General features: G+C 36.4%; 3 protein-coding genes across 3 annotated transcripts; 1 reads left to right on the top strand and 2 right to left on the bottom strand.

Annotated features, from left to right (window-relative positions):
• Positions 1-293: 293 nt before the first annotated feature.
• On the bottom strand, positions 294-5,163 carry LOC143626356 (uncharacterized). Its single transcript, XM_077096480.1, has 5 exons — positions 4,977-5,163; positions 887-1,056; positions 731-791; positions 519-588; positions 294-414 (listed from the first exon to the last, which is right to left on the bottom strand). Exons 1-5 carry the CDS (start codon positions 5,161-5,163, stop codon positions 294-296), a joined length of 609 nt encoding a protein of 202 aa, XP_076952595.1.
• A 1,576-nt stretch (positions 5,164-6,739) lies between these two features.
• LOC143626418 (uncharacterized) lies at positions 6,740-13,158 on the bottom strand. Its single transcript, XM_077096522.1, has 10 exons — positions 12,869-13,158; positions 12,639-12,718; positions 12,323-12,501; positions 11,419-12,247; positions 11,219-11,346; positions 11,094-11,153; positions 10,963-11,013; positions 10,437-10,507; positions 10,191-10,342; positions 6,740-10,119 (listed from the first exon to the last, which is right to left on the bottom strand). The coding sequence occupies exons 1-10, from the start codon at positions 13,156-13,158 to the stop codon at positions 6,905-6,907; spliced, it is 5,055 nt and encodes a 1,684-aa protein (XP_076952637.1). The 3' UTR covers positions 6,740-6,904.
• Positions 13,159-17,250: 4,092 nt separating this feature from the next.
• On the top strand, positions 17,251-20,314 carry LOC143626281 (fructose-bisphosphate aldolase 1, chloroplastic-like). Its single transcript, XM_077096421.1, has 6 exons — positions 17,251-17,427; positions 18,073-18,342; positions 18,445-18,554; positions 19,313-19,403; positions 19,482-19,751; positions 19,839-20,314. Exons 1-6 carry the CDS (start codon positions 17,251-17,253, stop codon positions 20,115-20,117), a joined length of 1,197 nt encoding a protein of 398 aa, XP_076952536.1. The 3' UTR covers positions 20,118-20,314.
• Positions 20,315-22,164: the final 1,850 nt, after the last annotated feature.

Genomic DNA, 22,164 nt, shown 5'->3' with positions numbered 1-22,164 from the left:
AATAAGGTATTTGAATGATTTAATAAAACCCACCCTACCCGAGTAACCTGAACTCTTATTTAAACTCATATTTGGGTTTGATTTACTTAACAATCGAACTATTAAGATCATATATAAATGTTGCCAATTTGATTCATCAGAGAAGAGAAATACATTCCATTATTAAAAGAAAAATACTAAAATTTTTTGCATCCTTAAACTTGATGCTTGATGTTCTGTTCCTGTTCTTGTTTAGCATTCTTGATCTCACAGTGAATTTGATTTTATCATCTCGCTAAATCCTTCTTTCGTTCTTACTTGGGCGGTTTTCGATACATATATAAAATATCATCAACACTTTCCTTTATATGATTCCCGACTTTGCGTACATTCTTTGCAACACCCGACGCCACTATGTTTGCATTTCTAGTAAATCTGTTTTAAACCAAAGGAAGCTGATCAAAGTCAACAGTCATGCATAATTTGAGGTCAAAACTTATTTGACCTCAAAAGTCAAAATGTAACACATAACTACTTGCCTGCTAAAGAAATCATCCGATGCAGACTGAGCTGGCTTGTTTACTCGTGGTTGCGATGTTACATGGTTATCTTCAAAAAGAAAAACAATGCATTAGTTTTGTTATGCCTGTGGTATATATAGAAAGAAAATCAAAATCGAATAATTATTTTTCAGTGATAAGCTACCACTTTTATAACCTTGCAAAAACCATGATGCTAACTAATAATTTACCTTTGTTATGAGCATGAATCGGAGCAGATTTAGCGTTAGTAACTTTTCTGTCCACCAGAACCTGCAAACAAGTGATTATGTGATGTTAATATGCATTATAAACAGATGTGTTGTGCGTGAGTGCGTAGAGACTAGAGAGAGAGAGAGAGAGAGAACCTCGAGGCCGACACAGACTGGCAACTCCTTTTGTGTTTCTTCTACATTGCCACTGTGATTTTTCATATCTGAATAAACAGAATAACCGACACAACCATATCTGAAATCAGCTAGGCTCCTGCCCTCTTTTGAAGTTTCCATCTCAGATTCTCCAACATAGTATCGAGGTACTACAAATCACACAAGTTAAAATTCAAGATTCCATAAATTTTAATTTAACTAGTAGTATAAGGTGCATCCTGACATGTTATAAATAAAACATAGACTAGCAATAATATTGAATTATTCATCGCACTGTTCGCCTATTGATATAGCGAGGCACCAACAACTCAAAAGAAGTTATTATGTTTGCTAGTGTGATAAACTTATATATCTGCCAAAATTCCAATTGCAGATGTAGATAGGTAATATTAATATTGCCATGATATTTATGTAGTGTAAAAAAATAAAGTTATATTTTTATACTTCATGCAATAAACTATCAATCCTAAAATCTTAAAATCAAATGAACTATAAAGACACATCAGATTATGATTTGTGAGACAATGAAATAGACACCAACACATACTTGACATATAGTGCCTACATAAGGATCAAGGCATGGTTTAAACTTTTATACTTGGCATATAGTGCCTATATACTTGACCTAGTTTTATGTGCATCGATATCTGGGGAAGTTAAGAAATTTACTAGTCATATTTATATATAAAAAATCCATAATCTTTTGTTGTTAAAAAATATTGTTTTAGCTATGCATACAAGTAACATTAAATTTCATGAAACTTTAAAACTTAATTAAGTTATAGTAATAAAAATATATTTAGGACGCTTATCATCAAATTAATGTCATAACAATTCATATTGAAATGTGCTATTCAATTCATATTTAGTAACTAAAGCAATAAAGACCAAATACATATCTTATGATGAACACTGCTTTCTATGTAATACAAGTAACATACTAACACGTTTGAATATTTATTCACACATACGCATACAGAGTATCTTAAGGCAGGATGATATCCAAAACGCTTTGTAATACTGACACAGATCATACAGGAACAATTATTTTACCAACGAAAAGCGTGAATGATGATCATGCCACATGCAGGTAATAGTGATTTGCAAAAGCAGTTCCTCACATTAGGTAAACGCATAGAAGTTCAGCTGGTAAACGATACAGATGGAAAGACTTTCACTGTATAGTTTGCTCATGCACAAGACCCATATATTTACACACTTCGGTGAAGTTGTTACACCTTATAACTTGTCCCTCAAAACTAATATGTTTTCACAAAATTCAACAACGTTGTTAGAACTTAAACTTGATCGTTGGGGATTTGGTTGAGTTTTGAGCCTAGGGATTTTGGAGAGAAAATGAGGACCGGGTTTAAGTTTACCCGTCTTCCTCCAATTGCCACAAGAGCAGTAAAGGTGATCAAAAACATCAAAGTAGCTAATATATTGAGATTGAAGTCATGGATATGATAATAATATGTGCGTGTGTTTAAAACTTTTAAGCAATAAAAGTTTCATAGCTGTAAAAAAATTCTAAATACAAGAATCTATGAATTATTTAAAAAGTAGTTTCATCCTTCAAGTGGTCTCGTTATATTTTGTTTACTGACTGCGTTTTTCAAACAACGAAGAACAATGATGAATAGGGCAGTAAACAAACCGAACCAAACCAGGCCTTGTTCATGTTCATCCATTAACCTTGTATCAGGCAAGCGAATGGTTCACGAACACCAAACCGAACGAAATTTCTTGTCCGTGTTCATTCATTAAGAACATGAACAAATCACAAACACAAACAATGTTTCAGTTGATTTGGCAACCGAGAATGGCCAGTGCCAACGGTTCGATCTGGCCACCAAATTTGCGTTGGTTTTAGCATTCATATGCCAATTTGCAAATAAATTAATCACATAATACTCATGTATACTTTTGATTTATGATATAATTTTGCTTAAACCTATATTATAAGAATAGAAAAGTCATTAAAAAAAATATTAAAAACCCTTTATTAAACAAACAAACATCAATGAACAGATTATCGAACGTTTCACGAACACAATTGAACAAATACGGTTTAACACCCCGGCCCGGTTAGGGCTGACTTGTCACTTAATACGCTAAGCCAAAATCCCAAATAAATATTTAAATAACCAAACTAGAGTAGAAAGAATAATCTCTTACAATAGAAGTCTTAAAACATTAATAAAACCCTAACATAAAATTAACTTCTTTGGTCATTTCATTTCTCTCATCCCTTAGCCAATTGACCCAATTCCATGTTTCTCTTCCGGCTATCATCAGAACTACCTAGAAATGTTTGCCTTTCCACATCAGCTTTCTTTGCAATTCTGCAACGGTAGAGAAAGTCGAATGAATGATTGACCTACAGATTTGGTCACATACATCCGACTGATATTTCTCTGCTTGTTTGTCAGGTGTTCCAGCAGCTGTGTTCCAGCAGCTGATCCAAGGAATCCGATCAATCGGTAAAATTGGTCTTCTTATACGAGTTGAGATTAGCATCGTATACGCTGGAAGAAGATGCACATACTTGGTGGAAGGGTGTATTAGAAGAAAAAGGAGACCCGTTTGTGGAAGACTTGCCTTAGGGAGATTTTCATTCTATTTTCTTTATAAAATATTTTACTAGCATGCATAAGAGTTCCTATACCCGGTCTCTGTCAACAAAACAATGAATCACTTTCTGAATCACAAACCGTTTAGACTGATTGATCGGATTCCTTGAATTAGCTGCTGGAACACTTGAGGAACAAGCAGAGATATATCAGTAAGTTGTATGAGACCAAATTCGTAGTTCAATCATTTCTTCGACTTTCTCAACTGTTGCAGAAGCTGCTAGAGCTGTAAAGAAAGTGTAAATGGAAAGACAAGCATTTCTGGGTAGTTCTGATGATAGCCGGAAGAGAAACATGGGATAGGGCTGAGGGATAAGGGAAATGAAATGACCAATGATGTCAATATTATGTTAGGGCTTTATTAAGACTTCTATTGAAAGAGATTTTCTTTCGATTCTTGTTTTGTAATTTAAATATTTATTTCGGACTCTGATTTACCGTATCGAGTGGCACGTCCACCCTGACCGAGCTGAGGTGTTACACATAGCACAGTTTGTGTTGTTCATTTAGTTAATCAAACAAAATTCCTTGTTCATGTTCACTCATTTATTAAAAGAACTACGTAAACGAACTTCCTGCCAAGCATTTCGGTTCGTTTACAGCCCTAAGTTGATACATGTTTACAACGAACTTATTAGTTGAACTACAAACTGACACAATTATATGCCTTATTTAAATTAGATTAGCACACTCATTTCCCTTATTCATAAGAAAATTAGCAAGTGGAGATCTGATACAGGAAGATTTTGTTATTCTTAATTAGTAACTTGCATGATAATGTGAGGAAACTTTAATAGTCATATAAACTTATGCTTTACAATCTGAACTAGAGTAATATGATATCAGATATTAGGTTAATTTCTTCGGGAACAAGTATAATTAATAGATGCGTCTGAATTCCACAAAAATCAGATTATAAACAATTGTTAATAATCAAATCTTAACATGATTCGCAGAACAACAATCCAACTCATAGAGTGAAAAACCCTTAATGAACAAACAAATATTAACGAACATAAACGAACGTTCACGAACACAATTAAACAAACATGGCCTTTGTTCGTGTTCATGCATTCAGTTAATCAAACGAAATTCCTAGTTCATGTGCATCTTGGGAGCATGAACGAACGTTCGGTTCATTTACAGCCCTAAATTGATGCGTGTTTACAATTAAATCATCTTTTGAAAACAAACTAACACAACTATATGCATAAACTCAAACTATGCGCCTTATTTACGCTCCGAACACAGCAGTAATATTATTATATATCAAAACCTAGGTTAATTTCTTCGAGGAACAAGTATACCAATAGATGCATCTACTTTCATTCAAAATCAATCAAATCAGATAATAAACATAAAAACTGTTAATAATCAAAACCTAACATGACTAGCATATCAGGATTCAATTAATAATAATAATAATAATAAAATACCTTTGGGAAGAGAACGAGTGATGCCAACGCAAAGAGGATTGCGAGAATTGGATTTGAGAGTTGAAGAATAGTACAAGCATCCTTTGCATGATTTACCTGATCTCGAACCAGCTTTCTCTTGTGGATTATTACTCTGAATTTTGGAGCTAGGGTTTGCTCGTTCCACTTGTTCGTCTTCTACCGCCATTGATTCCAGCCCTAATTTCTCCAACCGGATAATAATATAATGATTTTGCTTCCGATTACTTTCGTCGGAGATGATGCAACGAATTTGTTGATGAAGACAAGTAAATGGCAAACTGTGTGCCTGTTTAATTTGTTACTCGCAAACTTATGACTTACAATTGGTCGAAACGAGTCGCTCGAGTTCGGATCGATAAAACAATTTGAAACAAACGAAGCTTTTTCGAGTCCAACTTTGTGTATTTTTAACTTTTACCTCTTTTAAATTTAATTTCACACTGCACAACCAAGCTCGAGCCAAGCCTAGACTCGTTTAAGATTTTTCTTAAAATATATGTAAAAAATAATGATATATATACACATATATTAACTAACAGATAATAAACTAGTCGAGCCCGTGCTTGAAAAACAACTCACGAGCTAAGCAAGAGCTTTAGAACTATGCTCGAAACAAGCCAAACTCGAACTCAGCTCATTTACACATACCTAACAAAATATACCATAAAAAATAGAGAAAGATAAAAAGACAAATCATTTGGTTTATATTAATTTTACTAAAAATGACCTGAACCACTAAAATGTATAATGGTCTTTACTATGTTTAGTTTTCATTGTCATGTAGACAAACAGATACCCTTATAAACATGTATATCGATTGAAACAAGGGTAAGGTTGTTGTCATGTGACTTTGAGGTTGCAGTTTTCAAAGAGTGAAAAAAGCCTAATGCAGAAATGTAAGGTAACATCAATTGTCATTTCTAATTGGTTCGTCAAGTCAATCAAGTAAGTGCCGTTGTGCAATGCAATCAATTAGGAAATGGTGGCCAAATATACGATTAAATTAGCTAATTACTCATTCTAACCAATATTCACTACACTTCATCTATTTTCTAACAATTTATGTAGATGATGTCTTACCCTCTCACCTTAGGATGTTTGGCCATTAAAAACATATTACATGCATACTTTAAAAATCATTTAAAGTCGGATTTGTTTGCACAATACTTGCACGATTGACCTTGTGCGTTATTAGTAAAAGACCACTCATTTGTCATGATAAAAACCATGCAAATGGTACCCAAATATTAAGTTGCTATCGCGCTCAAGCTTTCTTTTCATGAACGTCAACTTGCGCACTTTTTAGTTTTATTCCTAAATTACACTTTATTTGACAACCACGGGTCTCAAGCCCACGCCCTTTGAACAAGTTAGGCATGAATTCGTGCGAAGACTCGTATTCACCCCAAATGAAGACAAAGTTACACAAAGGGTCCCTCAAGATTGCTTCATGTATTTTTCTTCCACAACTTTGAAAATCATACTAACTAGTACCCACACTTGAGTTAACTAATCCATTTCATTTAATCCTTTACTGTTGCCATTCTATTAAGATAAAAGTCAATCCTCTTTTAAGATGCAAAAAGAAAACAATAAAACTGAAATAATAATTCATGTATCAATTATGATGTCTTTTGCAGATTATGCTTCATGGATTGTTGATTCATTTAAGATTTTAATCTAGCAGGGTTCCAGATATCAACAGAACCCATCTTCATAAAACAATAATATAATCATGAGTTATTACAATTTCAATTTTCCAGTTATCAATATAATATCGATCTTCATAAGCCCAAAATATGGTAAATTGAATCACAGGCATCATCATTATCATCATTATCATCATACTACATATATTGATCATACAAAAAAAAACATGTTACCAATCAAAACAACCACACCCTAAATTACCTGTCTTGCGGGTGCAAATAGTTGCACGCAGATCCCTTCCGGCACCGCCCACTTTCATAATACTTACAAACCCGCTGCCCTTTCAATGGCGGCCTCGAATAACCACTTCCACCACCACTGCCCCCGCCACCACCAAATGAAGACTGCCGACTCCATCCAGCTTTACTGCTTCTACTGTATCCTGAGTCTTCAACATGATGACTCCTCTCTCTCGGACTGTTACTGCTACTGTAATATCTATCTCTATCCCTATCTCCACCAGACCGCCTGTGATGTGCGTCCCGACCTACATTCACGCTCCGACTACCGCTCCTGTGTGAATGAGCGCGACCCGTACTTGAGGTTCCTTGAGCTGGTCTTCCCGATCCCACTCTTCGTGAATCAACCGTGTCCAATCCCATTGTCGGTGGAGTCGGTAGAAGTGGCGGCAGTTGTGACGGTGGTGGTGGCGGTGGCAGCGGTGGCGGTGATGGTGGCGGTGGCGGTGCCACCACCTCTGGCTGGATAAACTCGCCTTCTTCCTCACCGATTACTGAAACCCCATGAGCACTCTTTGCTGTCTCAGGTTTTATGCTTTCACTCACTCTCTCTTTTGACTTCCGTCCTACCGAGCGGTTTGACTTTTCTTCGATTATCGTTTCTCTTTCTGCCTCGTCAGCTTCAGCACGAGTGGAATGATTCAAATCAATCATATCTTGGTGGGGTGGGTGGAGCTCAGAACCACCCATTTCCGCCCACTTAAACCCGATATTATCCGACTCGGATGTGTGAGGAATACTAACGGTACAAGCGGGCTTGGGCTCGAGCCCAAAAGAGAATTGTAAGCCCGTTGATTGACGGCTTAAATGAATATCTGCAGTGGAGCTAAACCCGTCACTTCGTGTACTCTGATCTGCAGTCGGGCTAAAATCATCAATCGAGCCATTGAACAAATCCTCAAGAAAACTATTCCTTCTAGAAGTAGGTGATGGGGCACAGTTTCGCGACTCCATTGCATCAACTTCAGCTAAAAGATCTGAAACCGACTCCTCTGCCAACGTGCTAAACTCAATCGTTTCACCAAGCCCATGCCATGAGGGCATATTGGTAATTTGATCGATGGTTGGGTTTATAGTAGCAACTTGGTGGTCTACAGTTGGAGGGTACCTACCCCATTCGTCACCCGTTTCAGGAAGCTGGGTCCCACCAACCACTAGACTCAAAGTTGTACTCCAGCTAGGCGGGTTTTCGGAATCTTGAATCGGAATCTTTGCCCGTTCCTTGTCTACAGAATCTTGTATTCTTGGGTTTTCATGGGTTTCCTTTTTCTGAAATGAGCTCGGTAGATCCACAAGAGGTACATCTGCAACACTGAAAACTGAAGAAACGTGTTGATTGATATCAGGCATGTTTTGGATCCCGGGATCTTGAACCGCAATCTTTGACCGTTCCTTGACCAAATAATCTTGTATTTTCTGGTTTTCATGGGTTTCCTTTTTCTGAAATGGGCTCGGTAAATCTACAAGAGGCACATCTGCAACACTGAAATCCGAAGAAACGTGTAGATTGATATCAGGCATGTTTTGGATAACGGGATCTTGAACCGAAATCTTTGACCGTTCCTTGACCACAGAATCTTGTATTTGCTGGTTTTCATGGGTTTCCTTTTTCTGAAATGGACTCGGTAAATCCATGAGAGGTACATCTGCAACAGTGAAAACTGAAGACACGTGTTGATTGATATCGGGCATGTTTTGGATCCCGGGATATTGAACCGGAATCTTAGACCGTTCCCTGACTCCAGAATCTTGTGTTTTCAGGTTTTCATGTCTTTCCTTTTTCTGAAACGAGTTCGGTAAATTCACAATTGGTACATCTGAAACGGTGAAAACAGAAGAAACATGTTGATTAATATCAGGCATGTTCTGGATCCCGGAATCTTGAAAACGAATCTTTGACCGTTCCTTGACTCCAGAATCTTGTCTTTTCGGGTTTTCATGGCTTTCCTTTTGCTGAAACGAGCTCGGTAAATTCACAAGAGGTACATCTGCAACGCTGAAACCCGAAGAAGCGTGTTGATTGATATCAGGCATTTTTTGGATCCCAGGATGTTGAACCAGAGTCTTTGACCGTTCCTTGGCCCCAGAATCTTGTATTTTCAGGTTTTTATGGCGTTCCTTTTTCTGAAATGAGTTCGGTAAATTCACAAGAGGTACATCTGCAACGCTGAAACCCGAAGAAACGTGTTGATTGATATCTGGCGTGTTTTGGATCCCGGGATGTTGAACCGGAGTCTTTGACCATTCCTTGGCCCCAGAATCTTGTATTTTCAGGTTTTTATTGCTTTCCTTTTTCTGAAATGAGTTCGGTAAATTCACAAGAGGTACATCTGCAACAGTGAAACCCGACGAAACATGTTGATTAATATCAGGCATGTTCTGGATCCCGGAATCTTGAGCATGAATCTTTGCCCGTTCCTTTACAGAATCTTGAATTTTCTGGTTTTCAGGAGTTTCCTTTTTCAGTAAATGCTGGTTGATATCAGGCATGTTTTGGATACCAAAGTGTTCAGTTGACTCGTTGACCTTGGTCAAAGAAGCAACACTTGGGGGATCACAGTTTAAATCTTCGGGTATCTTCTCGAGATTAACAGAACTATCTAAACCATACGAAGTTGCAAGAACGGTAGATGATGGAATTTGAACTTGAATATTATCTTTGTTGACTCGTTCATTTTCGGCCCGTTGAGCATCAGGATTGTGAAACCGCTCTCGCAACACAATGTTCAAAAGTAATGAGTCGGCTTCTTGACCCGCCCATACTCTCATATCAATAGGAAAGTATCCACTCGTATTCCATTTATGCAGCTGTACTAAAGAAAATGGGCCTTGAACGTTTCCACCCGGGTCCCGGTAATGCCACATATTATCATCAACCGACCCGTTTTTCATCATCGAGAGAAACGAAGGAGTTGAAGTTGAAGCTGATGCAACGCTGGATAACGATGAGCTCACAGCAGGTTCGGTGTTGCTTTTGGGGACGCTAGAACCGTTACAATCAGCCTCATTTTGCGGTCCACTAGCATCCTTTTCAGTGTTTAATTTGCTAGAATCATTATCGACATTTGCAGCACCCGAGCCGATCGGTTGATCATTTAAATTATCAACTTTTTTCGTTGGAGAGATTGTGTTTGTGCCACTGGCCCAAGGAAACTTCGGGTTTAGATGTTCTCCTGAGCAATGGTCAACAAAAGTCAACATAATAAATGTGTTGTAAAACTACACACACAAAAAAAAAACAGACCTTGTTCATTGTTAAAGTACTCTTCAGTGTCATCGGATTCATAGTCTGGATTCATTTTTGGATCCGAATGAACCTCGGGAATTGCACGTAACCTACGTTCACGCTCCTCTGGTGTTTTTAGAATTTTGAGTTTCTTCACACAGTCTCTAACAGTGGAATTTGTTAAGAAATTCAAATATATAATACTCGGTAAACAATAAGAAAATAACAAATTGAAAATAAGTATATATTGTCATCAAAGGATATTTCTTTTTCTGCCCCTTTTCACTCGCTCGATCACGAAGCTGATTGAGCCGCAACACCTCGGTTTCAATTCTCTGGTTTACATATGAAAGGTTCAAACCAATTAAATAAAGCAATAAATAGACCTACATTATTTGTTAGATGTGGCAATTTCCACCCATTTGCTTATAAATGGGTCGACTTAGATTGTGCTTTGTCTCAGACAGGTCAAATAGAAAGCTTACCTATGAACTTTTTTATCTAAGTTTTAAAAGAAATCCTCAAGATGACTAATACTTATTACTTTACTAAGTTACATCAAAGGCTTAATTTGCTACAATCATAGTACCAAATAAAATCAGTTCAAAGGCTTTAACTTGGAACAGCTTAAACGGGTTGAAACTTGAAAGTCCCTTAAATTCTATTTTTGATGCATATAACCTCCTAAATTGATTTATTCCAAGATAATATTGTTTTTGTAATCTTAGTTAATACATTACATATTTAATAAAACATTTTAAATAAGAACAAAAGAAACCGAGTAACTCACTTCATCAATCAGCACCGACTGCAAAGCCATTGCCTTTTCTTGTATTTCACGCTAAATCAACCACAAAACTTAGCATAAGCAAGCATAAATAAAAATAATTACAGTATCATTAAAACCGCATGCACACTTACTACAGTAAAGCATCTCACAAGCCCACATCTTATACTCTCTCGCAGGCGTCTGCATTCGTCCTGAAAAGTAAATGATAACATAAATCATCCCTTTACAATAGTTTTACAAACATTTAATATGTCACCTCAGATAACTCTTGGTTCGAAATTGTATCAACTGACACTGTCTCCTTCTTGTCTAAATTCAATACTTCAAGCATGATATCCACTAATTTATCACCAATTTTATATGGTACATCCACTTTAGTCGTCCCTGTAAAATAATTTAACGGTAAATAACGACCGACACCTTAATAAGGTGAAAACGGTACTAAAATGGCATTACCTACTACTTGCACAAGCCTGTACATATCATCCTTTTGATCACTACCAGATATTCTTATTTGCACGATCGACCCTACTACTTTTTCATTAAACTTTTCCTTATCTTCAATTAGCAACTCCATCAAATTCCGCCTTAAATATATCAAATTCATGTTATGCACATCAATAGCAGCATAATCATCCAATTTGTTCTTTATGCGTTTTTCACTCTTCCTCTGGGTCCTACGTTCCTTATTACCAACCACAATATTTTCACTTTTAACATCAGTATCCCCCTGTTTTACAGTGCTATTCTTCTGAACATCCTCTTTAACCAAAAAGTGAGATTCTAAAAGCTTCAACATTTCAATATGCCCGACACGCGGTTTCCCAAAAAGATTCATTAGCCTTAAATCACATATAATTTGAGTATTCTTTCGTGGGTCCCGGAGGTTATTTCGTTTTATATACTCTAGCAAAAGTGCTTGTACATCAAACTGAGATAAAACGGATGTATCGCCATCTTTCATGTGTGAAATGAAGTCCATTAACTCTTTGCTGGCCCATTCTCTGGGCCCGTTTGTAGACGGCTCGTTAGCAGGCCCATTGGTCTGTTCATCTGTCTTTCTTCTTTTGGATTCATTAGCCTCAAGATTAGCTAAAGATAAGTCGGATGTAATGCTTCTTCGACCACTACCAATAATATTTGAACCCGTTGGTTCAATGGAAGCTAGTTTCCATGGATTCTTGGCTTGAGTTATTTCATCAACAGTTAAAGATAACTTTCCTTTTATGTACACCCAATACACCTTGAAAAGATACTCCCAACTAGACTTGTCATCAAAATCCACCTGCGCGTAACACATAAGCAAAAACATATAACAAGGGCATAGAAAGAAACATAATTATTTTGCAAATTAGCTTACCGTTGCATCTCCACTGTTTTCAATCATCATAATTGTTTTCATGCAAACTGTACAAAAGCCTCTATCACCTCTCATACACAAAAAATCAGACTTTCTAATGCACCCTTTGCACAATGAGTAAGTACATGTAAAGCACATATGGTGTGCAGTTTTCTCACACATGCTGCAAATATGCCAACCTGAAATCCATATAAACATCAAGATACTACAAGTTTGATTGCATTAGATAGCAAGATGTTAACTTTTGGACTAATATGTATTAATTCTATCTTCCGGTCATCAATTTATGTAACCTAATTAGCAACATACTACATACCGCAGTTCCATTTAGCTTTTGATCTAAAAAACGCTTCATCCCGCTTAATACACGACGGATGGTACGCCTTCGGGCATCCCCTACACCAAAACCAACATTAATTACTCATTAATCATCTCAAACAAAACACAATTTCTCAGACTTATCACATTAACTACAATAAATGCACACATTAATAAAACCCCCAAATACTCAACACAAACAGAATCAAAACCAAAACCAACACGAACCGGCGATCGCAGAGAACGAGACTTCCGCCATCAAAACAAATGAAACAAACATCCTCATCCTCGTCTTCTTCCTTACTCTTCTTAGCAGCAGGCTGTACAGCTTTCAACTGAGCCCTAGGCGGCCGCCCTCGCTTCCGTTTCACCGCTGCACTTCCATTACCACCATCCGCCACCGCCGCCGCTATCTCCACCGGTGCCGGAGCATCCGCCGCAACGCCGCCGTCAGGTTTGTGAATCTGTTGACTCTGGTCAAGGTTTGAAGTCTCAACCCTAGAATTCCGAAGCTCCATTAGTTGATTAAGTAAGCTGAGGTTGAAACTAATTAGCTAATTAATTAATTAGGTCATGAAGAAACCCTAATAGTCGAAATCGAGTTGAAAATGAAAATTGATTGGGAGAAGCGAGAGATTAGTGGTGGTGGTTGAAGGGTGGCCGGAGATATGTGAGGTTAATCGGAACGCCGATCACCGGAGCGGTGGTGAGTAGTGTTGTTTGCTGCTGCTGATGATGCTGATGATGGTATTCTATTCAATCAACACGGTGACTGACTCACTGATTTTTCGTTAGTTGTAATAATAATAATAATAATAATAATAATAATAAAGGGGTGACATTGAAATGAAAACTTACGGAATATATTGGACTAGAGGAGAGAAATGTAACGAGATATAATTTGGTTCGTTAAATAACAACGAAAAGGGAAGACCTAAAAAACAAAACTCTAGTATCGTTTTGGTTCGTTAGGATATTGGTACGTATAAGCATTTGGTGTGGTAACTGGAAAACAAAGTTGTGATTTGTCCAAGAGGATACCGGCATGTGTTTTATATAGATTGAAAACAATATATACTAATACTGGTACTGCATCTGATAACAATGCATGTTGGTATTGATTGTTTGGATGGTATCGGTACGGTACCGGCACTCGTGTTACCAAAAGAATACTTTATTGTGATACAAACCGTATTCAATGAAATTTATGTTGGAATGTCGGGGGGGGGGGGGGTAACACGACTACGCATTCGGTTTCTTTTGAAGTTAACATATACAAGTTATTGGAGGAAAAAAATGAGTTAAAGATGTGCATTTATTGTGGCATAAGACGATGTGTTGTGGTTACTACGCACATAGGTCGTTGTGCGGCACTTGACGTCCCAGACAGCAATAACGAGTTTTGCAAAAAGTGGTGTAGTGATAAAAGGTCTCAATACCCCCCTTGCAACCATTACATTTTGTCTCACAACTCTCGTTGTGTAAACAATGAGCCAACACATAACTTGTCTAACAACTAAGGCGGGGAAGGTGTTGAGCTCGTTTTTGAGTCTACGTGTGGTCTAAGAAGTGAGATTGAATGGCAAGAAAACTCTGAGTGTTTATACCAACTATATATTATTAACGATATTTATGATAAAACATGAAAGAAACAAAAAATTGGACGTTAATTAGTAAAAAAGGAATAAGTAACTGACTTCATCATCGTTTCAATATCTCACTAATAAGGTATTGGTTATTTTTCATTTCTCACTAAAGTCAGTATTGTATATATACGGCTTTCTAAAAATATAAAGATCATAACGACTTGTTTCTTTTTACGTCGTGAAATAAATCTCTATCAACTTCTTACTTTCAAGAGAATGACCGTATTATTACAAAAATTACCGGTTTAGAATATGAAAAGTGTAGTTTATGTAGATTGTTCTTCTTTTGCCTTCTCTTTATTAATATTTTAATTTTCAAAGTATATGATAATTAATCACTCTATAACATATTTTCTTTGTTTTTTCCCAAGCTAATTAGGAACCCAATACAAGTAACCGAACTATCAATGTATAATTAATTTAACACCCTCTATACTTATTATTGTTGTATGATTTTCAGCCTTCTAAGAAGTTAATGTAGTATGAAATCCCTTTTGACTCTGACTTCATTGAAAACCTCTTTACTTGCACATTTAAAATTCCAAAAAGTCTTTGTTGTATGATTCAATTAGTAACTTGCATCATACTTAATATTGGTATTTTGCTTATTAATTCTAGCTTGTGAATCATTGTTGTAAACTTTGGATTTGGACTTTAGTTCCACTTTGTCTATTCTATGTACACATCTCAAGTTTGCTATTGTAATATTCAATGTAATGGTTTGTTATGTTATGTGTTAGATCAACATACATATTGTTATTTTGCTTATTTAGTTTGCCTTTCGCTAACCATTACTATTATAGTGTTTATTCGTTTGACAGTTGGGCTCAATGACATTTTTTTATATAAAACAAGTCTCGTTGAATTCGAGACAAGAAGAGGGTTAACATCATATACGTAAGTTTTCATATTTAAAAGTTAGAAATAATGTAATGAATGTTTAACATAATGATTTTTGATACTCTATAACTAATTTGCTGCCTTAACTTTTGAATATGTGAATTTATGTCTTTTGTTTTAATTTTTTGTAATAGTAGCAACTCATAACATTTCGGATGAGTTGTTAAACATAAACCAATTGTTAAGCTTGAGACATCTTAACGAAAGAAGTTAGTTGGGACATTCGAAGCCATCATTCCTCTTGATTCTTGCTCAAATCCAACAACGGTTTAAAGACATGCTCAAATTATTGATATGCGTATATAAAACCCATACTACAAACTTTATTATCAAAACATTCATTGCGTTTTTGGTACTTGCAGCTCTTATGGTGCTCTTTCCAACTGAAGATGGGCCCACACTTCAAGTTACCCTGTCACTGTTTACGACTACATGTTCGGCTCAAGAACAAACTCAAAGCTTTTATTTATGGGTGTGCTTCATACCTTTCGTAGTCCTTGACAACAATATTACTATGTCATGATTTATGTATTAGTTGACTTGTAGGGTTGGAACTTTTGTTGTGTCGGTTAACCCACAGCTTTTGTGGAGTTCTTTTACAGCTCTAGTTCTACTTATGTTAAATAGCATTGTCTATCTTTATCTTTGAATAAGTATAAAATTTTTGGTCTAAATGAAGGTGGTCATCAACTCATCATGTCATAGAGGTCAAGTTTTAGAGTAAATTTTTTTCCTATTATGATGTTGTATTAACTATTAAGGGGGTTTAATGTTTTTATGACCCACTACCCACTACTTCTGTTATTTGTTTTTTAAACCCCATTTTGTTTTTCTTTTATGCTCTCATTGGGCCGGTGCCCAAATATAAACCAAGAATTATGCCTATTTGAGCCCACTAAGATTTTGTATTTAGGCTAACCAAATGAGATTAATGTGATATGCTGATGTCATTTACATGACACACGTTTAACACCATTATTAACGCAATTCACTATATATGATTTAAAAATAACAAAACAATAAAAGTTATCTGTAATCCATGCTTAATCAGAATATATTTGTTTGTTTATATAGCTATAAATTTATGTATTTGACAAACCGTGTTATAAATTGTCAACCCTACGTTTAAGCGTTCATGTTTGTTAATTTGTTCACTTAAAGTTAAATGGGGAGCACGAAGAAACCCCAGTTTATTTCATTTGTTTAAATGCTTAAATATATTAGTCAATCAGTGACAATCACGTATCACCAATCAATCACTTAACATGGGAACAATGAGTGAGCAATAATTGAACCAAATTTAAAATTAACGAAACCCAACCGAAATTATTTAAACTGATTATTGAATTGAGTAAAAAGCGTTTATCGATTATTCTGATACTCAAACTGAAAACCAAACCGAATCGAACCAAACCAAACCAATTCAATCGTATTTTCATATATTTTTAGCTTTTATACATCCATTTCATGTTATATCACCATTTCATGTATTTATACTTCCATTTCACTTATTTATATCTCCATTCTATGTATGTATACCTTCATTTCATGCATGCATGTATGTATGTATGTATTTATTTATTTATTTCTAAGTAAAATTTTAGCCCAAGTATGATTTAAGTTATTAATGAAATTAAACAACCGAACAAAAAAAGCTAACTGAATAAACCGTTTGGATTAACCAAAATGAATTCCTTGATTCAGTTGAGGCAAATAATCAAACCAAACTATGCACAAACCCTATTAAAATAGACAAAATGAAACATAAGCATAAATCAAAGGATTACTTATGCAACTCACCCTAATTCTATAAATCACAAGTCCAATTAATGGCAATCATAAGGGGGGCAAACTTCAACCCTTCATCACATATCATCTTGACACAACTCAATCCCCACTGCCATGTCAGCAAAGTTATCAACCCACGTGGCAGCCTGTCATTGGCCAACCCATTATGGCCTCAAAATGCATATCACAAGTGGCACCATGTACAAGTATATAATCAGTGAGCCCAAACACATAATGGGTGGTGTCTAATTCTATAGGATAGAAGTTGAGTTCATTATGGCCTCAGCTTCTCTTTTCAAACCATCACCAGCAACTGTTCTTGATAAGTCTGAATGGGTCAAGGGCCAGACCCTTAGACAAGCACCCGTGTTCGCGGTCCGGTTCAACGCGGCTGCCCCGTCTGCGTTAACTGTTCGTGCAAGTTCATATGGCGATGAGCTCGTCAAGACCGCGGTTCGTGTTTCCTGTTGTTTATTATGCTTTTATGCATTGTTTAGAAACTTGGATAGAAAAAATAAAATAACTTTGGGCACCCGTTTTCGACCCATTGCCAACTCTACAGTAACCTTAAGGGTGTGAATTTTTGGCACGATACAAATAACAAACTTAACACAAAATTCATGAGCTTGGATTTAAGCTAAACGGGTTTAGGTCAGTTTCGGGTCGAGCCCGCTAGAGGGGTTGGGTTTGGTTGACTGGCGGTTGGCCCATTTAACATGTTTATTTTTAAATTATTTTAAAATGTGTTTTCATGGTCATAACTTAAAATGTTCAGGTACTTTGTGCCAAAATTTAATAATTAATAGAGAAATTGACATCATTTCTTTTATAATTTAAACGCAACTTTTTATATTAATTTGTGTATAGTATTAATAAATGAAAAAAAATAAAATAAAATAAGAAAAAAGGTTAACCGTGTTGTGTTCGTGGCAACCTATATATTCATCTTTTGTTCAAGTTCACGTGTTTGACATGATTTTCTGGTATGAGTCAAGATTGACCTGTCAACCAATGAAGATGGCCTGTTTAACACCCTTAACTAACCTCGATGTCGAATAACATGAAACACATTTCTAATGAGTGAATTTGTTTATGTAGAATACTGTGGCCTCCCCGGGCCGAGGAATCCTGGCCATGGACGAGTCAAATGCCACTTGTGGAAAGCGGTTAGCCTCAATCGGGCTAGAGAACACCGAGGCTAACCGCCAGGCTTACCGGACCCTCCTGGTTAGTGCACCTGGCCTAGGCAACTACATCTCGGGTGCCATCCTCTTTGAGGAAACTCTGTACCAATCCACAACGGATGGCAAGAAGATCGTTGATGTCCTCTTGGAACAAGGAATCGTCCCCGGTATCAAGGTTGACAAGGTAATGCATTTAGACCCAGCATGCATCTATGGGTTGTACATTAACCGCCCGCTGTTGTACAAGCTAATGATGCAAATGACTAATAAAATGCTTGTTTGATAGGGTCTAGTCCCGTTGGCTGGTTCAAATGTTGAGTCATGGTGTCAAGGTCTTGACGGGCTCGCGTCCCGTTCAGCTGCTTACTACCAACAGGGAGCCCGTTTCGCCAAATGGTAAATTCATAAACGGGCTAAAATGGGTTTGGGCAGAAATAGGTAAGTTTATAGTGTGAGGATTAACGGGCCGGGTCCAGTTGGCCCACAACACTTTTTGTTCATTTTCTTGAACCTTTTTTAAATTAGCTGTTTAATGTGATTAAAAAAAAACCATATTCTTACATTGGATTATAAAGTTTTAAATAGTCCAGGTAAGAAAGTTGTGTGGATTTAAAAACCCTCTCGAGCAGTTTCAACATGTTCAACCTATTTGGCCCGTTTGACCCAGTGATATAAAATATAAACCAAAATAATACGCAAACGAGTCAAAGTTAAAACATTTAAATATAGTTTCAACCCGTGCAACCCATTTGGCCCGTTTGACCTAGGCATAAATCATAAGCAAATAGATTATTAATAAGCAAACGGGTCGAAATTAAAACATCTAAATTCAATTTCACCGGGCCCGTTTGACTCAGTGAGATAGACATGATTCAGACTGATTATTAATAAGCTAATGGGTCAAAATTAAAAAATCTAAATTCAGTTACAATATGTGTAACCCATTTAGCCCATTTGTCCTAGTGAGATAAAACATAACCCAGATAGACTATTAATAAGCAAACGAGCCAAAGTTAAAACATCGAAATTTAGTTTGCACCCATTAAACCACGTGGCCCATTTAACCCAGTGAGATAAAACAAAACCAAAATAGACTATCAATAAGCAAACGGGTTAAATTTAAAACTTCTAAATTCAGTTTCCTGATCTCGTAGGCGCACTGTTGTGAGCATTCCCAATGGCCCATCATCACTTGCAGTGAAGGAAGCAGCTTGGGGTCTGGCCCGTTATGCTGCCATTTCCCAGGTGACAAACCGACCCACACACCATGGTTCAATACGGTTCCAGGTCTGAAATCTTGATCTTATGTGGCCCATTTTGCAGGACAACGGGCTGGTCCCAATTGTTGAGCCCGAGATTTTGCTTGATGGAGAGCACGGAATTGACAAGACATTTGAGGTTGCACTTAAAGTATGGGCTGAAGTGTTCTTTTACTTGGCCGAAAACAACGTGTTGTTCGAAGGCATTCTTTTGAAACCGAGCATGGTTACACCCGGAGCTGACTGCAAAGAACGGGCCACCCCCGAAGAGGTTGCTACTTACACTCTCAGCCTTCTTCAGAGAAGAATCCCACCTGCAGTTCCTGGAATCATGGCAAGTATCCTAACCCTTTAGTGTTAACAGGCCAACTCAGCCCGGCCCATTTTGACATGTAACTAAAAACTAACCCATTTAATGCAGTTTTTGTCAGGTGGACAATCTGAGGTGGAGGCTACACTCAACTTGAATGCAATGAACCAAAGCCCGAACCCATGGCACGTGTCGTTTTCATACGCTCGGGCCCTACAAAACACTTGTTTGAAGACATGGGGAGGAAGGCCCGAGAATGTGAAGGCGGCCCAAGAGGCTTTGTTGCTCAGGGCCAGTGCAAACTCGCTGGCTCAGCTCGGGAAATACACCGGTGAGGGTGAGTCAGAGGAAGCGAAAAAGGGCATGTTTGTTAAGGGCTATGTGTACTAAGAAAAAAGTTAATTAGGAACTTGTGTTAATGTTTTAAACCCAATGAGAATTTGAGACTGCTACTTTTTGTTCATAGCATATCTACTTCTAGGCTTCTAGCAATCCAATTAAGTTTAATGTGGCTTTGAATATGGCCCAAAAATTAAGAATTGGGCCTTGGGATTTTAAGCCCACTATTCATTGTCCGATATTCTAAAAATAAGGATAACAAATTGACAAGTGACAAATCAAGTCTTATTTGGATTGATAGATCGTGTTCGGTTTGTTGTTTCATTCTGTTAGGTTTGGGTCGTATATCATGTCGACTCAACTTTTAAGATATGTATCGGTTTTGTTTTGGCTAAGTGTTATAAATCGGTCAAACATGTCAATTTCAGGTTAGATGCTAACCAAAACTTGATCTAAATTGTTTTGTGTTAACTTCACGTTGATCTGTTTTCGACCCAAGTAAGTTTCACGTTAGGTTCAGACCAACCCGTTCACATTTAATTCAGGTTAACAATTTGTATTTTGGAATGATCAATCAAATAATCCAAACTGTACAAATATATAATTCTTTTGAAAATAAAGTATTGTTGATTTAAATATAAAAACTACATCATCATCATGATTGTACTCGGTAAATCCCACCAATAGCAAAGCTATGGTAGGGTCTGAGGAGGGAAGATGTAGACAGCCTTACCTCTACTCCATAGGAATAGAGAGACTGCTTCCGGTAAGACCTCCGACTCGATAGTAGTTTTCCATCAAGTTTTGGACATAAGACACATAACACTCAACCACCAAGACAGAGTGTACCCTTAGTCTATATAAAAACTACATCATTATATTTAACTCCTTTATTGTGAAGTAAAAAGTGTAGTAAATGGTTTAGTTGAAAGGAGTTGGTGGGAAACCACAATCAAACAAACCTATCTTCATAAAATAATTTCCTTGAGAAAGCTTTGTGGGTCCAATAAAAGTAAAAATAAAAATACAACATTACTAGATTTTTCGAGGATATTTGTTTTCTAGATTTTTCTAGGATATTTAATTCTATTTTATATAAATCATAAACTGAGATTTAATATTCAAAATTTAGAATTAGGATTGAATGGATGTTTTGAGTCGTCGTTTAAAAAAAATAGTATATGCATTAGTATAAAATAAACTTATCAAAATGGACAAGTATCAAAATAGACATGGAAAATCACTCTTTATAAAAATAGACATCCAATACTATCAATCAGACAATGTTAAATAGGCCCGTTGGCTAGAGATGCTAAAAATTATCGGCGTCATAAATCATGAAAAGTACCACGGATCTAAAAAACAACAATCAAAACAATAATTTTGTAATGGTTCGGCTAAATTTTAGCCATTAGATAAGCCTCCGCTTTACACGTGTATTGTTTTAATTTGTTGTTTTTTGAACCTCATTGTACTTTTAGCCGTTGGCTAAGATTTACCCGCGTTTTACAAGTCAATGCATGCTTTATTAAAATAGCTCGACCAACTTGTTCAATTGGGTGATTTTCTCTTAATATAACTATTATATATATTTCAAATTAAATTACTATTTATATACTCGATTATTTCAATATTAGTTTTTGCTATACAAATTTGAAACGACTACCTTACACACCATCTAAATATACTCTTAAACCTACACTATGTCCACTGTCAACCACTTAAGAAGATACGCATATTGACACAACTGGATTACATTCCTTTAGTTGTCTGATTAAAAAGGAAAATTAGTTAAATAAAATAAAGTTGGATTACGGTGGATATGATGATGAATTGTAGTTATTAATTTGTTACTACCGAATTAGACAATCTAACCATATCTTTATCCTACGCAACCAAGTTCACCAAATCCACTTCAACTTACAATTACAGATTTTAATCATTGTAAAGCTAGCTAGTATACAATTTAAAAAACAATTTTAATTTGGTTTGATTGAATAACAGTAAATAAAGTGTAAATAATATTATTTTTATATTTTTTTCGAATACTTTATATCACTTGTCATAATATTTTTCCTATTTAACACGAAAGATTAGT

This window comes from Bidens hawaiensis, unplaced genomic scaffold (genome assembly GCF_021521415.1).
Source record: "Bidens hawaiensis isolate Kalapana, Puna unplaced genomic scaffold, B.hawaiensis_p1.1 tig00004357_1, whole genome shotgun sequence".
NCBI lineage: Eukaryota > Viridiplantae > Streptophyta > Magnoliopsida > Asterales > Asteraceae > Bidens > Bidens hawaiensis.
Note: the sequence above shows the minus strand (reverse complement) of the source record. Positions and strands in the feature narration are given on the sequence as shown.